The sequence below is a fragment of the Peromyscus californicus genome, unplaced genomic scaffold (genome assembly GCF_007827085.1).
Source record: "Peromyscus californicus insignis strain IS unplaced genomic scaffold, ASM782708v3 Scaffold_10__1_contigs__length_136768540, whole genome shotgun sequence".
NCBI classification, from domain to species: domain Eukaryota; kingdom Metazoa; phylum Chordata; class Mammalia; order Rodentia; family Cricetidae; genus Peromyscus; species Peromyscus californicus.
In genome coordinates, this window is record NW_026294391.1 from 20845496 (window position 1) to 20866663 (window position 21168).

General features: G+C 40.0%; 1 protein-coding gene across 5 annotated transcripts in view; it reads right to left on the reverse strand.

Annotated features, from left to right (window-relative positions):
* Positions 1 to 2839: 2839 nt before the first annotated feature.
* The window catches only part of Mid1 (midline 1), a 214542-nt gene continuing 196213 nt past the window's right edge, over positions 2840 to 21168 (reverse strand). For all 5 annotated transcript variants that reach the window (XM_052712989.1, XM_052713065.1, XM_052712777.1 and 2 more), the window contains 3 exons: positions 16735 to 16896; positions 10545 to 10752; positions 2840 to 4263 (listed from right to left, as the gene is read on the reverse strand). In XM_052712989.1, the coding sequence (XP_052568949.1) occupies positions 3915 to 4263; positions 10545 to 10752; positions 16735 to 16896 (719 nt within the window). In that variant the 3' untranslated portion in view covers positions 2840 to 3914. The remainder of the gene's footprint in view (positions 4264 to 10544; positions 10753 to 16734; positions 16897 to 21168) is intronic.

Sequence of the window (21168 nt, forward strand, 5' to 3'; positions counted from 1 at the left end):
AAATGAAAAAAAAAACCTTTTAAAAAACAAATAAATAAATAAATAAAAGTCCCGGTCTGGGATTTTCAGTGCTGTAAAGTACCTGTATTTTGAATGGAGGAGGGTTAATAGTGGATACGACAGTATCAGGTGTCAAAACAAAATGAATGGCATAGCATAAAACAGTGGAAGAAACAAGTAGAAGCGGAAGGAGTGTTTGTGCAGGTCATGAATGTGAAAACGTAGAGCGGCGAAAGGCAACTAAGCCTGGCAAAGACCTGTTTTGGTGCCACAAAAGGATTTTATTTTGAACCAGGAAGCATCAGAAAACAAGAAGAGATTCAGGCTCGAGGGACTTGGCAGTTAACTCAAGTACCAGGATTGAACTTGTGCTGGTACCACCAGGCATAGAGAAAACCTCATTTCTACACTAAAGACCAGCGGATCACAGCACTCATTTCAGTAATTTGCATTCACACAGTCTTCGATTGCTTTAGAATTCAGATTTTGTAAATAAGTTTTGATGACGAAGGTGCCACTCCTGTAACGGTATTGACTGTTGTGCCTTTTTGTTTGTTTGTCCCTGGAAAAAAGGCAAACATTCAAGAGTAGCTGAACTAGGACACAGCTGACATCTTGAGCCAGATATCATTTTCTGGCGAGGAGATTCACTGTGCACTGTAGGATGTTTAATGCCATCCTTGACTCCTACTCACCAGATGCCAGGAACAACATGTCTCCAACTTGTGACTACCAAAATTAACTCCAGATATGGCCAAATGTCTTCTTGGGTAGCAAAATCAAGACTTGGACGAGAAGTACTATTTTCAAAACATTTCTCTTGCTAGTGTCATTGTCTCTGCTTGCCAGTGATGTTTTACCAAGAGAGACCAGATGTCAGCTTTCCAACACCAGATGCACTGAACAGGCAGGCACATGTCTCTGCAGCCATTTGTATGCACTCCTGGAGCTGAGATTGAAATCCATCTTGAGTTGGAGGGCACTGGCTCATTCCTCAGGAAGTTCAAGGTCCATTTATCGGTACCATAATAAAAAGTCTGTCCGTGTTCAGGTGGCTTTTCTCCCCACAGAAACCATTATCTATACAGTCACTTTCTGAAGTCACTTTCTTTTAAAGCTGGAGAGAAAAATCTTCACCCTGCACATACCCTCATCTAATCCACCATTTAGATTTGTACTTGAATAATATGAATCTAAAGCAAGTTTCACCCAGCAACGTTCAAACTTGGATCCATGTTCTCTTTATCCATTAGGAAGAGCAGTACCATGTTTTCGAGTCCTGTTCCAAGGATTGGCTACATAACACACAGGGTCAAGGGCAGAGAGAAAATTCTGGCCTTGTGTTCAAAAAGCACTAAGAGTTTCATCATGGTGAAGAGAGAACATGATACTAGGCTTATGCCCTTCTGCATTCAGGGTGCTTGACAACTGAGTCATTCACATACACATGGTGCCAAGCCTTTACAGCCTTTGTTGGCATCTCATCAGTTTCATTGTACTAATTTAATTGGCACTGCCATCTCTTTTGCCCCTCTATGGAAATGCTTCCTGTGAGTGGCCCCAGTCCACTTAAAGGAAATGCAGAGTTATACTGCAGCAAATGTTTACATCATGTATTTTTAGACTTAAAAAAAATCCACACGGAAATCTTTTCTACATCATTACAGCAATTAAACACTGTGGCCTTTCACCATATACATATTTTCCTGTAAATATGACAACCTGGAAATAGTAACTGCTACATCCACAATGTTTTTAAGTTAGCCAAGAGTAAGACTTCCACAACAAAATTATAACATAATCTGTCTTGTCCTTACAAAAATAGTCAAAACACACCCTAAACAGCTTGCAGTGAAAATTTGAATAGTTAACATCTTTATACTGAAAAACATATTCATGGAAATAGTGTCCTGCTAGGAAATGCTTTATGTTAACATCATAAGGCAAACTGTAGCATTTATTGTTACCTGGAGACCATGAGTTTTTAAAAACTCAGAATTCGAGTTTTAGACCCTTTTGTTTAGAACCTGTAAGTGTACAAAGTGCATTAAAATATCTATTATCCAGTTACCCAAAATGTACATAAAAATGACTGAGACAACTTTTCAGTTTATTCAGGGAAGGCAAATATGTATTTTTATATTGTCAAAAAGTCCTAAGAAGTTCCTAGAGAAAGATGAACGTTTTTCCACTGAGGTGTCCATTTTTAAGATGTGAAATTGTCTTAAGCTGCTATCAAAATATTCATCTGGGTATAAATAATATAGTAAATATATAAAATCTATCCATTAAGAAAAAGGACAGCATCTGCCAGGGAAGAGACAAAAAGACACAGGAAGCTGGCTTTGTCTTCCATGAAGTCCAGATTGGCAAGTACATCAATTGTGACCATGTGACGCATAAAAGGAGAGTGTATTGAGTAATTTCTGGGAAATGGTTGATTTGATTAAAAACAAAATCACCAACACCAATTCTTCAATCCACCAGTCTTTTCAGTCAATGACTGGTCGACATGGTGGCCCAGATAAATATTTTAGCAATTGAAACTGTTTATACAGGTGAACCCATGCCAATGTCCCATGCCAAAGACCACCTGAGGAAGTCTTAATCCAGGGACCATTACAGTGTATCAGATAAGCATAAAAAGAATCCTATCTGAAGTTTGATTATCAGGTTCTATTAGCAGATTCCCCTGTAGGAACAGCAAATTTGATTTTTTTCTTACAACTCTATGATAAACTATACTAGGATATAAGGGGATGTCTACAACTTTCAAAGTGTGGTTACTAAAAGACTGTAACTTTAGAGGCATGTATACTGGTGACTAGTACTTTGTATAATGTGTTATCATTACTCATAAGTACTGTTTTTTTTTGGTGACTTATATTTGGACATGGTAGTGTTCAAGGCTGTGTGTTGATGTCCCAGAGAACAAAATCAATTGAAAATGGGATTGCTATTTGTGACAGGACATGTTAATTTCCATAGACCCAGAAAGAATAGAAAAATTGATTTGTGGAAGGGTAAAATAAGGTACCTATTAAATGTATCGAAAGAATTTCACAGGCCTAAAATAACTAGTAAGAGAAAAAGGGAAATAGTTTTATATCATGAAACAGAATTCTACTTTTGATAAAACCAAAATCAGCATGAATTCTTGAATCATTTGTAAGATTCAATTGTAATCTCATTCATGATATTAGCCCAAAAGCTTCAGCCCTGGAGAAGTGGATGAATACATGACTAAAGGTTTAAGAAACTTTTTTCTTCCCCAGATCATCCTCTCAGTCTCAGCTAAGCTTGAGGTCCAAAGTTAATTCTTTCCTTCTCCCTTGTTCCCCATTCTATTTGATCCAACACAAGTTTCTGACATCACAGTTAAAATATCTCAAGTTCAACCAGAGTAAGGAAGCCCGTTAACTTCCTTACTAGATTCAAAATGACTTTTGCTTTTTAAATAGCTGCATAGTCTGTTATTCTAAGTGACAGGACCTAGCACGGCCTTAGTATGAAATAGAATGTGAGAAAGTAAATCAACACACAAATCTAGGAAAGGGTTTTTGCAAGCCCACACACTGATGAAATGAAACTGGCAAAGGGCTGGGAAACTTATGGGCCTCTTAATGCACAAAACCAAGTGATTCCTAAGAGGTGTAATCCAGATTATGTTTTTTTTTATATAAATAATCTATAGATTTTCCTCTAAATACAAAAAAATCAAAGAAATTATTAAAGCCTGAACTTAATACAAAACACAATAAAAGGAAGGAAATCTCTCATCTGGGGCCCTATCTGAGCTGGTTTCTGGACAAGCTGGGGAGATTCAATCACACTCTTGAAGCCTTAGTTTCCCAATCCCCTAAACAGTGGCCTCAACCTTTGTTACTCCTCAGAGCTGCTCTGGGGCTGGATACTCAAGGCAGCTGTTCTGTACAGTCCAAATGGTCTGGGATGGGAAGGCCCGTTATAATCGTCAAACACTTGTTCCACACAGTAAAGGTGGGGCACACAGGCTGCGAAAGCGCCACATCAAAGGTGTAGAGGTGGATGGAGTTCAAAGCATCATAAAAAGCAATGGAACCATTATCATAGTCCAGCAGGATGCCTACACGCCGGAGGTGGGGGGCTGGCTCAATGGGGATTTCCTTGCTGTTATGCCTAACCACCCAGTTATTGTTGCAGCGGCAGAGGGCCCAGGAAGCAGAATTCTTCCCAATCCATTCATGTTTGGGGGCCGATTTGTATGCAAGGCCAATGGCGTACCTGCAGAGACAAAACAGCAGTGATTAAAAAAAAAAAAAAAGAACCACATTGAGTGTGAATAAAATTTATTCTGTATTCCATAGAAGCTGTTAAAATGTGATCATTTGTTGCCCCATCACTCCCTTGAAGTGAGTATTTAAATCTAAATACTCATCTTTGTCCTTCCCGAACACATGGAGGTGGAAGGCGTGTTGGTCTACTTTTTTACAGCTTAAATGTTGCAAGAGAATCTTGACTCTTCATTTTACTGTTCTGTTTCTCTTTTGTGCATGCTTGCATATTAAATTCTCTGGACCAGTGCTGATCAACCCAGCCAGGCCTTTCTGTAGTAACTGACTTACTGAGACTATGAAATTAACCTTAAATTTACAGACAATCCATGAGTTAGGATGCCTGGATTTAAGATTTTTTTTTACCTCATTAAAGGCAATGTACACTCAGCAAAATCATCCTCTGAGTTTTGATATTTTCCTTTTGTATGACATTGGGTATCATGAGGGTAAAATGATACTATACAGTGTACCGAAGACAATAAAGGATGTGAGATAATCAAGATGTTATTACAAGTAGGGCTTTGTGCTAAAGGAGTTAGCCTAACTGCAGGTTCATGTAAGTAGTCTGAGAACATTTAAGGCAGTCCAGCCTGAGCTATGATGTTCAGGAGGATAGGTGTCATAAATACATTTATTTTTCACTTATAACATTTTCATTTGTCCCCATGGGATTATCAGCATATAACCTCAGTATACATATGGAAGAGCCTGTATCTGTCTATCTATATCTATCTGTCTGTCTATTTATTTTGAAAAACAGTTTCATACTGTAGCCCAGACTGGCCTTAAAATCTCACACCCTTTCTGTTTTCAGCCTTCTGAGTGGTAGGACTTGAGCTACTAGCCCCACTTGTAATGAATTTTAATTTTTGTTAAGTTTATTTAAGTAACTACACATGTGGAGCAAGGCTGCCATACTGGAAAGCATGACTCTATATAGGCTTATTCTTTCAGCAGACTTTAAACTTTGTGATTGCTATCATATCTGCTGCTTGCCAATGGCTTTGAATGTACTTTGGCAAAGACAAACAGGAAAAAATGATCTCCACTTAAAAGGTTAAGTCCTTTGTCTTCATTCAATCTCAATGTCTCATATACAACACAGGAGGAAGTATAGTCTCCATATCCCCAAATTAAAGAGTAAAAGAAAAATGTGTTTTAAATCCTGATCACAATGGCTGGCATGTGATGTTCTGTAACTATTATTTTATCATTACTACCTAATGACACACTAACAGTATGTACAGGAATCAGAATTCAAACCTAGTCTGATTCAAAAGGCTACAACTTCAATTGACACTTTATACCATCTTCCTCTCATTAGAAATTTGCAACATACCACTGCCTTTCTGATTATATTTCCTAGTACAATTTTAAGTTTTAAATATATCTTTGAGAGGGCTGTAGAAATGGCTTGTTAAGAATGTATACTGATCTTCCAGACGACTCCAGTCTGGCTCACAACCATCTGTAACTCTAGCTCTAAGGGATCCAATGCCCTCTTCTGACTGCCACAGGCACACACACACACATACACACACACACACACACACACACACACACACACAGAGCTAAAAATAAATCTTATGGATTCAATGTGGAAAGAAGAAAATAAAGAAGTAATGTTAAAGTTGGGTGGAAAGGGATGGGAGGGTTGATAAGGTAATAAGGAAAGGAGTTGAGGAAAGGGGAGAAGTGCAAAATACATTATACAAAATTCTAAAGGAATTAACAAAAACATATTTTAAAATTCACTGAGCAGATAGTTATTCAGTTATTCTAAATATCCTTTCTTATTACTCAAAAATAAAAATTCTAAAGAATTTTCCTACAATATTCAAAACTTCTTAATCTCTTTTTACATAACTGAGACATGCCCTTTAATACTTAAAACATTTCACAGTTATTATCATAAGACAAACACATCACTATTAATCAAGAGTGAATAACCCTGAGTTCAACTATCGATATGTTAGAGTAATCAGATAGTACATATAGTACCTGACCCTAAGCAGAGAGAAAAACTCCACTGGTCTTTGTTAAATTAGCATTTGTAAAAAGAAAAATCAAATCGCATGCTAGATCTAAAATACAATCGCCTTAAGAGAGGTGTTAAAGAAACTAAATGCCACAACTAAAGAAGATATAAAGGTAATCCATTAAATCAGGGTGCCAACCTTACTGTTAACAACACAGCATCTTCTTGTCCCTCCTGAAAATCTCCTGTGCACAGACAGTTCTGGGTTGTACTACCTGGAATCCCCATTTTTGTTTCAGTCTGGAACAGGTTGTGCAATTGCAACATCCTTGCACAGGATCCTGAAGTTGGAAGAGGATCAGGGACACTGTTTCCCAACGGCAGACAGTGGATATGAGGTTTGCTGAAGCTTTAGAGGACTTCGGGGTGCATCTGCTTGGCAGTGGAGAGCAGGTCCTCATGACTTCATGAACTGGAGTGATAGACTCCAGACCTGTATTCCCAGCACTGTTGGGATCCTATAAGTTTCCTACTCCCTTTATCTTTGTAGGTCCTTGACTGACTTCTGTTTATTTGTTAAGAGCCAACCAATACATTTTTGGAATATTTGTCCCCCTTCTGTGTGTGCAGTATGTGTGTGTGTGTGTGTGTGTGTGTGTGTGTGTGTGTGTGTGTGTGTGTGTGTGTGTGTGCATGCTCTCTCATATCCATGTGTGCACATCTGAGGTCAGAGTTTAATACTGGGTGTTGTCCTCTATTGCTCTCCACCTTATTATTCGAGACAGGATCTCTCATTAAATCCAGACCTAACTAATTTGCTTAAGCTGTTTAGCCAGTGAGCTATGGGGAATCCTCTTGTGTTTCTCCACCTTCATACTAGGGATACAGGCATCTGCAACCAATGCCCGGCTTCTATGTGGATACTGGGGATCAGAACTCAGGTCCTTATGCCTGCTTAGCCGGCACTTTACCAACTAAACCATCTCTCTAGCCCCATGATATGCATTTTGCAATTTAAAATTTCTTCATTCACGGTATACTCTATGGCTCATTAGACACTATTTTAATTTTCCAGATAAAATAGAACTTCAGTTTGCATCCCTAAGTAACAATGGCTGTATTGTTTCTTTCTTGATGCTGCAGATCATTTTTAAATTAAAGAACGCTAATGTTTAGTTTGAATTTTAACCCCCATTGAACCCTTTGAAGTAGCTACAGCAGGGAGGGCTGATTTCATTCAGAAAAGCAGAAAGTTAAAATTAGAAGAAAAGTACAGAAATCTCATGCTGCCCACTCGACTTCTAGTCTAGTAGTATTGGTATGAACCCATTACTACTGTCTTACTTAACACTATTCATTAACACCAAGTGCATGTTAACAGCATTTGAGAGCAAGAAAATAATCAAGTGTACAGTCCATTAAGCAAAGGAAAATACCATTATATTCTCATTAATCTGTAAAACTATGTACATATTTCCATTGAACTTGAAAGGTGCAGGCAGAATACAATGTTCCATTAAGGTACACAGTGAGACATAAAGAAATTAAAAAGTACAAAAACTATGTTTCTCAGAGAAATGTTAACATGCTCCATTACATGGATCATAATGTGTATGTTAATTTAAAATCAAGCATATATTTCATAAAAATATATATGCATCACTAACTGTTGTAAGTCACAGGCATTTAATTCTAGGGGGCAACCCTCTCTTGCTGTTACCATCTAGGAAATGCAAAACTACTTTCTACATGTGATTTTTTTAATTGATACAATCAGGTTTGCATATAAAGACCCAATGTGTGGCAACTAATTGTAGAATTTATTTTCCTACACATGATTTAGTTTTGACATCTGGAACATGTTTTAAAGGTAATACTGATCTGTGTTTATGTTACTAAAGTGGTCTGGTGGAATTTTCCACACTATTCATCAACGGCAATGAGATCATAATGATCAGGTATCATTTATCACAAATAATTATTAATGGGGTTATAATCATTTAGACACTAGATTCTGAAATACCAGATTAGTAAAGCACATCAATTAACTAGAATCGTTGACTTTTCTGCACATGAATTCTACTTCCCTTTGTACATTTATCTTGCCTCAACATAGCTAAAAATTTCAAGTGCCAGTCTGGGGAGATGTTTCAATTGGTTCATAAAACTCAAACTTGGTCCTCAAGATTCCATGTAAAAGGCTAGCTATGACAGTGAAGCTATACTCAGGACATTTCAACAACATGGCTACCTACACAAGACCTGAAAAATTTCAACAACAGTAAACATCACAGCATAGAAGGGGAAATCTCATGAGGTCCTACCCACAAATGAAAACCTGTAAGCAATCAACTTTGGAGAGAGGGAGAATCAGTCTTCCCCATGAATGAGCCCCCTCACTGGTTATCTAATACTAAATGGTCAGCCCTAGAAGCATACATGCAGCAATACTGAACAGACTCAGCAGGTTGTATTTGTATGTTTATTTATTTATATGTATCTGTAACCACAATGGTTAAAAATGGTTAAAGAAGAGGAGGCATCATGAATTTGGGAGTTGTGGGCAGACACGATAGGGGAGATAAGGAGGAAAGTGAGGGAGAAATGAAGTAATTGTGTTTTAATTAAATTTTTAAAAAGGGAGAAGGAAAAAAAAAAAAGCTATGTGTGGTGGTCTGTGCCTGTAATCCCAGCACTGGAGAAATGGAGACAGAAGGATCCCTGGTGGTCAGCCAATCTAGCCGAATCCTTAAACTTCAGATTCAGTGAGAGACCTTGTCTCAAAAAATAAGATGGAGGGTGGTCAAGGATGCAGCTGGCCTCCATATGTACACACACACACACACACACACACACACACACACACACAGGTACACACATAAATTTCAAGTGCCAATGAATCTCACAGCCTTGGAAGAAGTAGGATTTATTCTCCATCCTCTGACAGAATGTTGGAACATGAGAATTGTTTAGGCAAAGAGAATCAGGAGGATAATAAAAGACGAAAAACTACCTGCTAGGCTAATGTAGATACCATTATTAAGAGAGTGGGGATAGCCACTTGTGCAAGCTTCCTTAGATTCGGGTTGACTTGTACCCAGCTATGTGTACCTTGCATTATTTGCACAGAGTCAAATGAAAATGACCTTTGTATTAAAAGTATTTTGTCATGCTTGTATTAAAACAAACATTGCTGGTATCCTCATCACTATCAGGTTATGCACTTTTGAATGTTGCTCTTAAGTTTTATTTTTGTTTTTCATTTTTTATTGCTTGGCAGCCTCATACACTTTTGTAATGACTTTTAGTCATTTTCACCTCTCTCATCTCCCTCCCTCTCCCACCTGAATCCTTCTCCACAACTCTCTTCTTTCATGTCAGCGATCACTCATTAAGTACACTCCTTCACTCGTTAAAGCATAATTATAACATTTCAAAACTATATCACCCTTTAGTGAGTGATGGCGTACTATGGCAGTTAAAGCAGGGATCAACAAAGTACAACCCAGTGGTCAACTCCGGCCCCTTGCCTATTCTTACAGATGAAGTTCTATTGGCACTCAGCCATACCCATTTGTATATGCATTGTCTGTGGCTGCTTTCCCGCTATAACAGCCCCAGGCTGAGTACTTGGGACAAAAATGTCCTGGCCTGTGCAATCAAGACATTAACTCTCTTGTCCTTTATTTATGAGCTCCTAGTTAAAAGTTAGACCCTTGACCACAGAATTTGTAACTACCAACTGTGAATTTTATGACTTTGGGCCCATGCCTTAGTCACCTCACTTGTAAAATGAGAATGACATCACCTACTTTTTTTTTCTTTTGGCCTTGAAATATATATATGACATTGAACTGTAGTTCTCCCTGCCTCTGCTTTGTGAATACTGGGATTATAGGCCTGTCCCACCATGTTAGATGTCTGCAGTGCTGGGAACAGAGATACAGAATAGATCTAGACCCAACCTGTAGCTTAAAGTATAAACTCAGTTGGAATTAATCCTTATCAGCTAACCCACAAATATATGTGTTTAATAGCATTAGTAAATGGTTGCTGTTGAAGACAAACTGATGTCTGAGGGTGTTGTTGTGTAGCATTATTGTAGGGGTAGGTTTGGTTCTTCAGAATGGATGCTGGTTATAAACTTATAACCTTGACAAAGCACAAAATAACTTATTGATATCCTTGACAAAGTTTAGAACAGCCTGTGCCTTTTTACAGTTGGAGGAAAATCGATAGAAGCTGCCTACCATGTGCTTCCGCTTATGACCACTTCCCAGTAATGCCGGCCACTATCAATGAACACGTTTCCAGCCACTCCATAGCTCCCTTGGCTAGTGAAGCGTTCTGGTGTGTGACTCTTTTTGGATGATGACTCATCTCGTTCTACAGTCAGGTTATCATGGGACACCTTCAGTTTTCGGTGAGCAGATTTGGGATCCAGTTTAAATGGCTGACCTAGAAACAAGTTCACAAAAAGAAAAGAAGTGAAAAAGTACTGTTTAATTGGAATGTAACAAATGGTATAGCTTCATAGATTTAAAAGTCTGAAACAAGGGATGAAGAGATAGTATGGCGGTTAAGAGCATTAACTGCTCATCCAGAGGGTTCATCCCAGCATGCACATGGCAGTTCACAACTATCTGTAACTCTAGTTCCAGTGGATCTGATGCCCTTTTCTGACTTCATTTGGGCATAAGGCATGCACATGGTTCACAGGCACACATGCAGACAAAATACCCACACACATGAAATACAAACAAAGATTTCAAGTCTGAATGTAGACTCTTCTAAACACTCAAACATGTCATTCTGAGCTTGGCAAAAGGAAAAGTATGACTCTTTAGGGACTATACTGAAAATTTTTTCAGCAAGGGCAAATGACAGTAATGCTTAAGTTTTCTATTTCTGGATTTATTAATACATATAATAAATACAATTCTCTTTCATCATTCTCACTTGTGTTTTGAAAAGTCCAACATTAAAAACCCTGGCACAGTCATCTATGGGCACTTTGATGTAGCTGGTCCTTCTCTGTCAATTCAGTATTGGGTGTGGGTACTGCCTATCGCTTGACACCACATAGGGTACAGGACTTTTAAAGACAGGCAACGTATTCCAATTTGGTAGTAATAACACGCTGTCCACCCTCATAGTCACTGTTGTGCTGCGGGCCGCAGAAATATATCATAAGAACTCAGCTGGTTATGGCAAAGTCACTACCTGGAGGAATCAGGGAATTCCTCCAGAGGAAGCCAAATCCCAAGGAGTTTTTGGTGTTACTTGGCTTGTTATATATCAGCTGTCTTCTGTTATGAAAATCATGTGTGCCTTCATAGTTTTCCCAATTGACTTTTCCCTAAGAACGGCTAACAATGTGGACTGATCACTCTCTAGACATACACATTCCAGGCATTTGGAGAACAGCCTCAGGAAAGGCTTTCTCTGGAATCAGATATCTCCCCTAGCCACTTTCAAGGACTAAAGGAGACACCACCCAGGTGGTTGCCCAACTTCCGAGGACTAACAGTGATAACCACCCACAGGCGAGTCTCCTGACTTAAGGTAAATTCCACAAGGAGACACCGCCCAGGTGGTCGCCCAATTTCCGAGGACTAACAGTGATAACAGCCCACATACAAGTCTCCTAACTTAAGGTAAATTGGACAAGGAGACACCGCCTAGGAGGTGGACGTTAAGTAATAACTTTACACAATTAGCTCGGACCCTCCTTTTATATACCGGGAGCTCCAGGACAGAGGGTCGGATACTAGACGGGTAAGAACTTGAGAGGAACAAACTGAGATGGGGAAGAACTAGATTGAAGGGCTAGAAGAGAGTACTAGAGGAATGAGATGGAAGATGAGGATGAGCCAGATGGGGAACAACAAGATGAGGAAGAACGAGATGAGGAGAGAGAAAGAGATGGGAGAGAAGATGATATGGGAAGGAACAAGATGGATGAGACCCTAGAAGGGGCAGAACTAGATGAAGGTATTAAGATAGAACCCAGAGGGGACCGCGGACAAGTGTAGAGAGAAATCAGGCAAAAAAAAAGACCTAAATATGAGAGCAGAATATAAGCTTGTAACTGACACAGAATAATAAAGTCTATGGACTAAGGAGTTTTGTGTACATAGATTCATTTCTTCCCATCAAAGATTAATTATCAGCTGGTTGTAGATTCTTCCCGGACCCTGGGAGGGGACTATCGAGGGGCTGGACCCCCTTAGTCCCCGATACTGTTGCAGTTGGGAGAGGCCATGTATACAGGTCCCAGGGAAAGACAGGAAAAAAGCCTGGTAAATAGGACTAAAAGCAATACATGTTTGGGCTGGAGACCCCATGGGGTATTGTGTGTTCACTTAAATATGGGTAGTTCTGCTTGTATCTAAACATAACACCAGAACCTCAAAAATTTTTGCCTTTAGGTCAGAGACCAGCACACTTTCTGCAAAGGGTAAGAAAATAAATATTTTCAGTTATGTAGGCCATATGGTTTCTTTTGTGACTCTGTCTTTGTAGTGAGGAAGTCATCACAAATTGATAAATGAATGGGTATATGTAAATAAAACTTTATTTATAAATGTAGGTAGGCAGATTTGGCCCTTGAACTACAGTTTGCTGATCCTTGTTTTATATTTCTGTAGATATCAAAGGGAAGCCAGTTGACATGCCAATGGGGACCAGAAAATTCTCACAAGGTTGCACCCTTAGAAGAGGAGCCACAGGCAAATTGATGGTTGCTGAGGGAGGGAGAATCAGTCGTCTCCAGGGGCAAGCCCTCTGATAGGTTAGCCAATCCAAAGAGGTCAGCCTTAAACACATGTAACACTAAATGATCTCAGCATATGGTATTTATAAACACATATATGCACACACATATACATATATATGTATATACATATGTGTGCATAAGACTTACAATTAAAGAATTAGAGGCTCTGAATTTGAGAAGGGTGGGAGGGAAGTGGAAGGAACTAGAAGGAGAAGAGGGAGAGGAAAAATGATGTAAATACAGTACTCATAGCTGAAATTCTCAAAAGAATTATTTGCTATGTTTGTATCTTACTGAGACCTTCAATGTTTTAGCAGAGGTCTTATAAATCCTTAAATTTATTTCTAATGTATCATTTTGGTGTTATGATAAACTTAAACTTCCAATTTTTGGAGCTTATACTTGAATATAAAATTGATGTCTGCATACTAAAAATAAATAAACAAAATAAAAAAGAATAAAAGAATATAAACCCGACTTAAAAGAAAAAAGCCCACAAGGGCCGAAAAGGTAGCTCTCAGAGGCTATCAGACCTACTGGATAGCTTACATTTTAAAGCTTAAACTTGGCTTGTCTTGTAAAAAAATAAAAGTCTCCAAGGACATTCATGCCAGCAACTGTTAGGGATAAGATATAGAATAAACTCAAAAAAGAACAAAGATGCGATTTCTTAAAATATTCCAATTTTTTAAAGGTGAAAGACAAAAGTGAGTAAAAATCATTTGACAGTAATGGACAGAGCAGGAAAAAAAAACTCCATCTTGGAGCTCCCCATTTATGTAGGCCTGAGTGCTGTTTGGCCTCTTGCCAGTGAGCAATAGCAGCGGAATGTTCAGAAAGATAAGGCTTGTAGCGGAGAACTTCCTCAGTGCCCCGCTTGCCCTCTCTCCCTCCCTCAGCCACTCACACACATAGCAAGGCCCCACCAGCTTCAGTGTGACCCAGGCCTTGTGTTCTCATTGAGCTAATTCTGTCGGGGCCACAGAGGCCTTTCAAAAACCAAACCACTCCCCATTCTTACCAACTTTCAGGCTTTAGCTTCAATGAAGACAAATTAGCTTGAGAAGGAAGTTAAACGATTGTGTTACTAAAGAACTTAATTCATCAGACCTTTTGTAGAGGACATGACCTTACCATGGCTACTGTTCTTTTGCTTGGACAACTCTTATAATGATATCTGGACACATTCCCCAGCTGTCAACCTTCCTTCATTTTAATCAGCTCATCACATCACAGTGCAACAAAGCATTATGTTTTGCAGATCCTCATCCAGCCTCTATCATATATAACTGTCAACCTATCTCCCTTCAAACACTGCTCTTGAAAAACCAACTGCCTCATGAACCATAATGGGTTTACCATCTGGTTTTGTTTGTTTTTGTTTTGTGATGCTGGGGATTGGAACAATGGGTTCACACATTCTAGTCAATCACTCTACCACTGAGTTATATCCTGAGCCATATCTGACTAGGGCTCACTAAATTGCTCAGGCTGGTCTTGAACTCACTCTGTAGACTAAGCTTGCCTTGAATTTAGGATCATCCTGTAGGTAGGATTACAGGCCTATGAGAACAGGTTTGGCTAGTTTTTATTTTTTAAAACTGGTCTCTCTCTCTCTCTCTCTCTCTCTCTCTCTCTCTCTCTCTCTCTCTCTCTGTGTGTGTGTGTGTGTGTGTGTGTGTGTGTGTGTGTGTGTGTGTGTGTGTGTGTGTGTTACTGGGCTTTGTCCCACTACAAACTCTAGGTTGGTCTGGAATTTGGGATCCTGTTTTTCTGCCCTGAGTGCTGGGATTACAGATGTGCACCAGTGCACCTAGCTTTACCATGTGGTTTTTGTTTCTAGCTTCCTTGCTCAGCCATCCTTTCAACTTGTGTCTTATTTTTATCACACTGATTCCTTTTCTGTTGCACAGACATAATCTTTTCTTTGGGCCTTTGTACATGCTGCTCCTTTGTCATGGGACATTCCCTCTTCTTTACATCCCATAATCTTACTTCACCCTGAAAAGCCACCATGGCTATGCAAGGTGATGATTTTTTGAATATCCAGCACTTTCATGAGTTACTGCCATTACAGACTTCAGAAATGCAATGATAACTAAGGCTTAGTGTTCTGTCTTCCCAACAGTCTACAAACTCCTTGAGAGAAGACCATCTGTAGGAGCTGAATATTGTCACAGTGTGCTCAGCCTGTTGCATAGCACCTAAAATTTACTAGAAGCTCCAACAGTTTTTGAGAGACCAAATATAGCCTCAAGTGTAAATAAAAAGCTCTTGACCCAAGCATGCATAAGTTCATTTCCATGTGCTCTGTGGCTTTTTAACAAAGCATGGCACAATATTATTCTTATGTTCTCAAAATTGTTTCAAATTTATCTTTGTGACAGCTTATAAATGAGGCCAAATTTTCCTATTTTAAAAGTGAAGAACCAAAAACTTCCCTTAAAAAATGGGAAAAAGATGAAGAACCACCAAATGTGGTATGAGTTCTTAGACTGGATACTGTGAAAGGAACTGAATGTTAGAGATAACCCTGTCAACTCTAAATAAAGCCTAGGGCTTAGGCAACAGAAACGTACCAATGTTAACGTCTTAAGTTGTGACAAATGTGCCAGGGTTATACAAGATGTTGACACTAGGGGAAGCTGGGTAAAGGTTATACAGGACTCTCTGTAATGCGAATCTACAATCATCACAAAAGAAAATGGTTTTGTTTAAGAAAATATGAAAAGACAAGTCTTACAGCCACATGGACACCATGTGGCAGAACGTCAGCTTTCTCATGCTTAATCCAGTGCTCTACTTCCAGCCTTGGCTTGTCCTTAGATCAAATCATGTGCTACCATGCTCTGGGAAACAAGGATGTGGTTAAACGGGAGCTCCTCTTGAAAACTCATAGTTTCTGTTGACTGGCAACCCCACAGCATGGCGCCATATTGACATAGCATAGTATTTCTAGATCAAAAAGATGTAAAGAAGAAAAGAGGTTAAAAGAAAACACATGTAGACAGAGACAGCGACAGTGACAGTGAAATGACAGAATCGTGAAACACAAGGACAGGCTGCACCATTCTTTGTGTTGGGAGCTGTCCTCTATGCCATAGATGTTTAATATGCCTGTCTCCCATTCATTTGATGGCAGCAGCACCCTCCTCAGTTGTGATAATCCAGGAAAACATCTCCAGACTTTATTAAATGCTACATGGGCTGGGGCTGTGGGAGAAAAGACAGAATTGCCCCCAATTGAGAATGAGAGACCCAGCCAGATATTTGGAATAAAATAAAGAATTTCTGAAGAAAGAATTATGAACTTGTTTTCTGCTGTGGAAACAATCCTATCTACCATTCACAGAGCCCTGTTCTGTATTGGGCTTTGTAAGCACCTACTCTATTTCTCACAAGAACTTCTCCAGGATTATTTTCTCAAGGAATGAGAGCAACTATATGCAAAGAAGTTAATGGCCACACGGATTAGAAGACACTTTGGAACCCAGATGTGGCTGCTGGGAACCTCAGTACTCCACACTGGCTCTTTATTTGCTTTTCTGAGCCTGTCAGTGATGCCCAAGACAGAAAAGGAAAAAGAAAGGCAGGGAAGAGTAGTGTTATCCAAGAGATGAACAAATGTGAGATGACAGCTCAGTTGAGTTCACAGCACTTACTGTTTGTCTTCAACTTCCCAGGCTCACTACTGCGGCTGCCTGCCTGGTTGATGGCCTTGACCATGAAGATATACTTGGTGCCACTTTGTAGGCCGTGCACAGTGTAGTGGTTCTGCTTGATGTTGGGCACAATCATCCAGCTATCAGCTGAGTTACACAGACCTGCAAAACCAACAAAACAGGGGTAATCACAGGCAATGTTTGCAGAATTTTAGGTTATTTGAACTGTAAACATTGAAAAACGGAGAGCGTTTCTCACTTTTTATAAGGGATAACCAATAAAACAGTGCTCGGCATACTATCTCTATCGAGAACTTGCTTTATATTATATGTTCCCTTTGAGTGTTCCATCTGGACAAGCCACTGAAGATGCTTACATTGCAAACTCTGGTCTGTGTGAACAGGTGTAGCAAAGGTGTTTTTGTCTGGGATCTCATGCATTGAACATGCACATGATGTGTTATTAAGGGTTGTGGGGCAGAAACAAAAGTAACCACTGATTGATCCCACCCTATCTTACTCCCTCCCCAATGACACTGGTCATTCTAGCTTGGTTCTCATGAATCAGGAAACTCACAGATTGTGAGGGTTTCTGATGCATGTACTAAAAGCTGCCTTCACCAGCACTGACATAGTTGATTGCATTTTTGCCTCTGATACTTTTCCTGCACATATCCAAGCCGAAGTAGCTTTGCAGCTGCTCTCTCTGAAAAGGAGGGATATACTGCCTTGCCATGTGGCTTTGGGTTTGGTCACATGACTTGTTAACTTGAGCAAAAATGACAATGTGCTTGTTGCAAGAGTAAGCTCGAGGTTTTCTGTTGGTCCCCTGCTTCTCTGCCATTGTCATGGGGGGGGGTCACATTTGAGGAGGGGCAGTGTGCTTATTTCAACAAATGAGACAAGGAGGGCAGCTATTTTGACTAATGTCAACTTGACACAAGCTAGAGTCATTTGGGAAGAGGGAATTTTAACTGAGAAAATTTCCCACTAATTGTCCTGTGGAGAAATCTATGGGGGAATTTTCTTGACTGGTGATTGAAGTGGGAGAGGCCAGTTCACTGTGGATGGTGACATCCTGGGGCTGGTGGTCCTTGGGTGCTATAAGAAAGCAGGATGAGCAAGCCAGTAGAGTGGTACTTCATGACTTCTGTATCAGCTCCTGTCTCCTGGTTCCTGCTTTGCTTGAGTTCCTGACCTGACTTCCTTCAATGAACAGTAATGTGGAAGTGTAAGTGAAATTAGACCTTTTCCTCCCCCAAGCTGCTTTTTGTTATGGTGTTTCATCACAGCAGCAGTCCGTCTAAGACAACAGCCTTATCATTAGGTCAGTGCAGCGGGAAACCCAGCACAGATCAGCCAACTCCATCCAACTTCTAATGGAAGCAATTTAAAAGTGATCACCAAGGTGGTCTATTATCCTGTATTAGTGTGGATTCAGAGAAACCTGAGGTACCAGTAGCACTTTAGGGATAGCTTGGCACCCAGTGTGGACCTTGGGAAAGTGTCCACAGGATTTTTAACCAGCTATATCCATGGGAACTCTGGTCCAGAGTGAAGTAGGGCTGCTCTTCTGTCTTCATTCTGCAGGATGTGGGTTGAGAAACAGGCTGAGGATTTATGAGGCTTGGAAGAACATGTAGGAAAAAGGAAGCCTATTTTGTTTTGCAGCTGACTGATGCTAGAAACTTCTTTTTGGTATCAGGCCCAACTTTCCTCTCTCCACCCATCAATCTCCATTCCAATAGAACCTTTTCCCATTTCCCTGGTGACTAGGCTGTCATGAAGTTTCCTTTCTCAGTACTAGTCTCTGAGAGAGTGCCAGACCCTTCCACTTCCTGAGGTACTCCAAACTCACCTCCCCCTCTTTCCTTTTTGGTTCATTTGCAAGTCAAAGGGTTAGTTCCTTTGATCTCAAGGCAACTTACACCTAACCCAACTCTCAAGCAACAGTTCTGCAAGAATCTAATCTTTCTGAGAGAAGAAATTCACAAATACACATCTACACCAAGCCACAAATATTTGCATAGCATTGCAGGATAGTCACGGGCTCCCTGAAGTCTGACTTTGATTTATATACTAAATGCTTTTTCCAACTTGTGACTTGAAAATTACACCTGGGATTATGACATGTGAGAAGAACTTTTAAAAACTGTGTTTTGAAAATCATTCACATTCTTTGTACCGTTTTTGGTGTATGTTTATGTGTGTATAGTGTGCTTATGAGTACACATGCACGCACAGGCCAGAGGTTGATACCAAGTGCCTTCCCTTAATTGTTCTCTACTTTATTTATCAAAACAGGATCTCTCCTTGAACCTAGAACTCACCAGTTCTAGTTAGTTTGGCTAGCCAGCTTGTTCTTAGGATTCTCTGTCTGTGTCCTAAATGCTAGGATTACAAGTGGCCACCATGCCTTTTGGCTTTATGTGTGGGTTCTGGAGATCCAAATATTGGTCCTTATGCTTGACCAGTAAGCACTTTATCCACCGAATCATCTCTCTAGCCTCACAGGCTCCGAATCTTGAGGGAATAGTATTTTTAGGTACTCCTGTAAGTCATTTGGTCTCATGAGAATTTTCTGTCACTTCATTTCTACCTGTGAACATTTTTTTTTTAGTCACAAGACCTTGAGACTTGAAAAAAGTAAGCAAAAAGCAAGGAAATAACTTGATACTCATAGAAGAGTTTGAGTGTGTGAAACTGCATTTAATACTGAGTAGAAAAATTAAAGACATCATCTATTTCTCCTCAGTTTGTCTGTAAATCTGCACCTGTATTTTCTTCCCATGTATTCCCTGAGTAAGAAGAAAATATCCCAAGTCCCAGTTGGCCATCTCTTATCACAAAACAAAGCTTCCAGTACCGGGATTGGGTTACATCCAATTGATTTGTTGGCCAAAGGGATCCCATGGAAATCCCCAAATAACCCAGGCAGTTGCCAAGAGAATAGGTTGCTCTCATCAAATGGAGAGGAGGTCCCATTGCTAAAGACCAAATCTACACAACTCATGGAACATGGAGAGGTCAAGCTGCTGCCTACATAGACCCTTCACCACCATGTTCTGGTGTCTTTTGTATGGGAAGGTACTCTGCAGGCTACCAAAAGAAAAATGTAAACATCAATCCAGCCACAAAAATCTTGGATCTATGATGCTGTCTTTCCTGCAAAATGTGCTAGTACAATGGTGGTACAAAGCTTGTGGGAGTAACCAACCAATGTTGGATTTGAGTTAAGGCCCACTCCACAAGATAGAACCCATACTGGACTCTGGTTGGGTGACCAAGAATCAGAGACCAGATAGTCCAAAGACCTAGGATCAGGGCTTTGTTCAGCCATCATTAGGGAAGCTTCCTCCTGTAGCAGATGGGAAAAGATACAAAGACACAGAGCCAGACATTATGCAATGAGAGAGACCTTGGATACAGCTAAATGATGTCTCCATCAAATCCTTCCCCTCAGAGAGAGCTCAGGGAACCACATGGAAGAGGAGGCAGGAATATAAGAGCCAGAGGGGATGGAGGACACCAGGAGAACAAGGCCCTCTAAGGCAACATTAGCAAAGCTTATATGAATTCACAGAGACTGATGCAGCATGCACAGGACTGACATGGGTCTGTACCAGGTCCTCTGTGTATATATTATAGCTTTCAGTTTAGTAATTATTTTCAGTTTTTTTTAACATTCTAACCACAGTTCCCCTCCATCCTCTCCCCCCAGTTTCTTTCCCTTCTTCTCCCTGCCCCCCTGGTTTAGTATTTTTCTGGAGGTCACAAGTGAGACTCTGATTCTTGTTTCTGCTCTTAGGACTCTTTTCCTTCTGTTGGGCTGCCTTGTTCAATTTCAATGTGATGGTTTTTGTTCTATCTGATTATATTTTCTGTTGTTATGTTTTGTTATCTTTTAGAAGCCTGTTCTTTTCTTTTTTATTAAGAAATTTTTTATTCATTTTACATACCAACCACAGCTCCCCCTTTCGTCCCTCCTCCCACCCTTCCAGCCTCCCCTGCCACCCACCAACCCATTCCCCATTCTGTCCTCTGACAAGGTAAGGCCTCCCATGGGGAGTCAGCAGAGCCTAGTAGATTCAGTTGAGGCAGGTCCAAGCTCTTCCCCCTCCAAGGCTGTATGAGGTGTACCACCTTAGGTAGTGGGCTCCAAAAAGCCAGCTCATATACCAGGGATAGATCTTGATCCTACTGGAAGAGGGTCCCTTAAGCAGATCAAACCACACAACTGTCTCAATTATGCAGAAGGTCTAGTCCAGTTTAATGTGGGACAGAAAGGCAGTGGATCTGAATGAGAGGGGAGGCATCATGGAACTGGGAGGAGTAGTAGAGAAAAGGGAAATCAGGATATATTATATAAGAAAAAAATATTTTTTTGGTTTTTCAAAAAAAATATTTTTAATAAAAGAAGGGGAAAACAAGAAA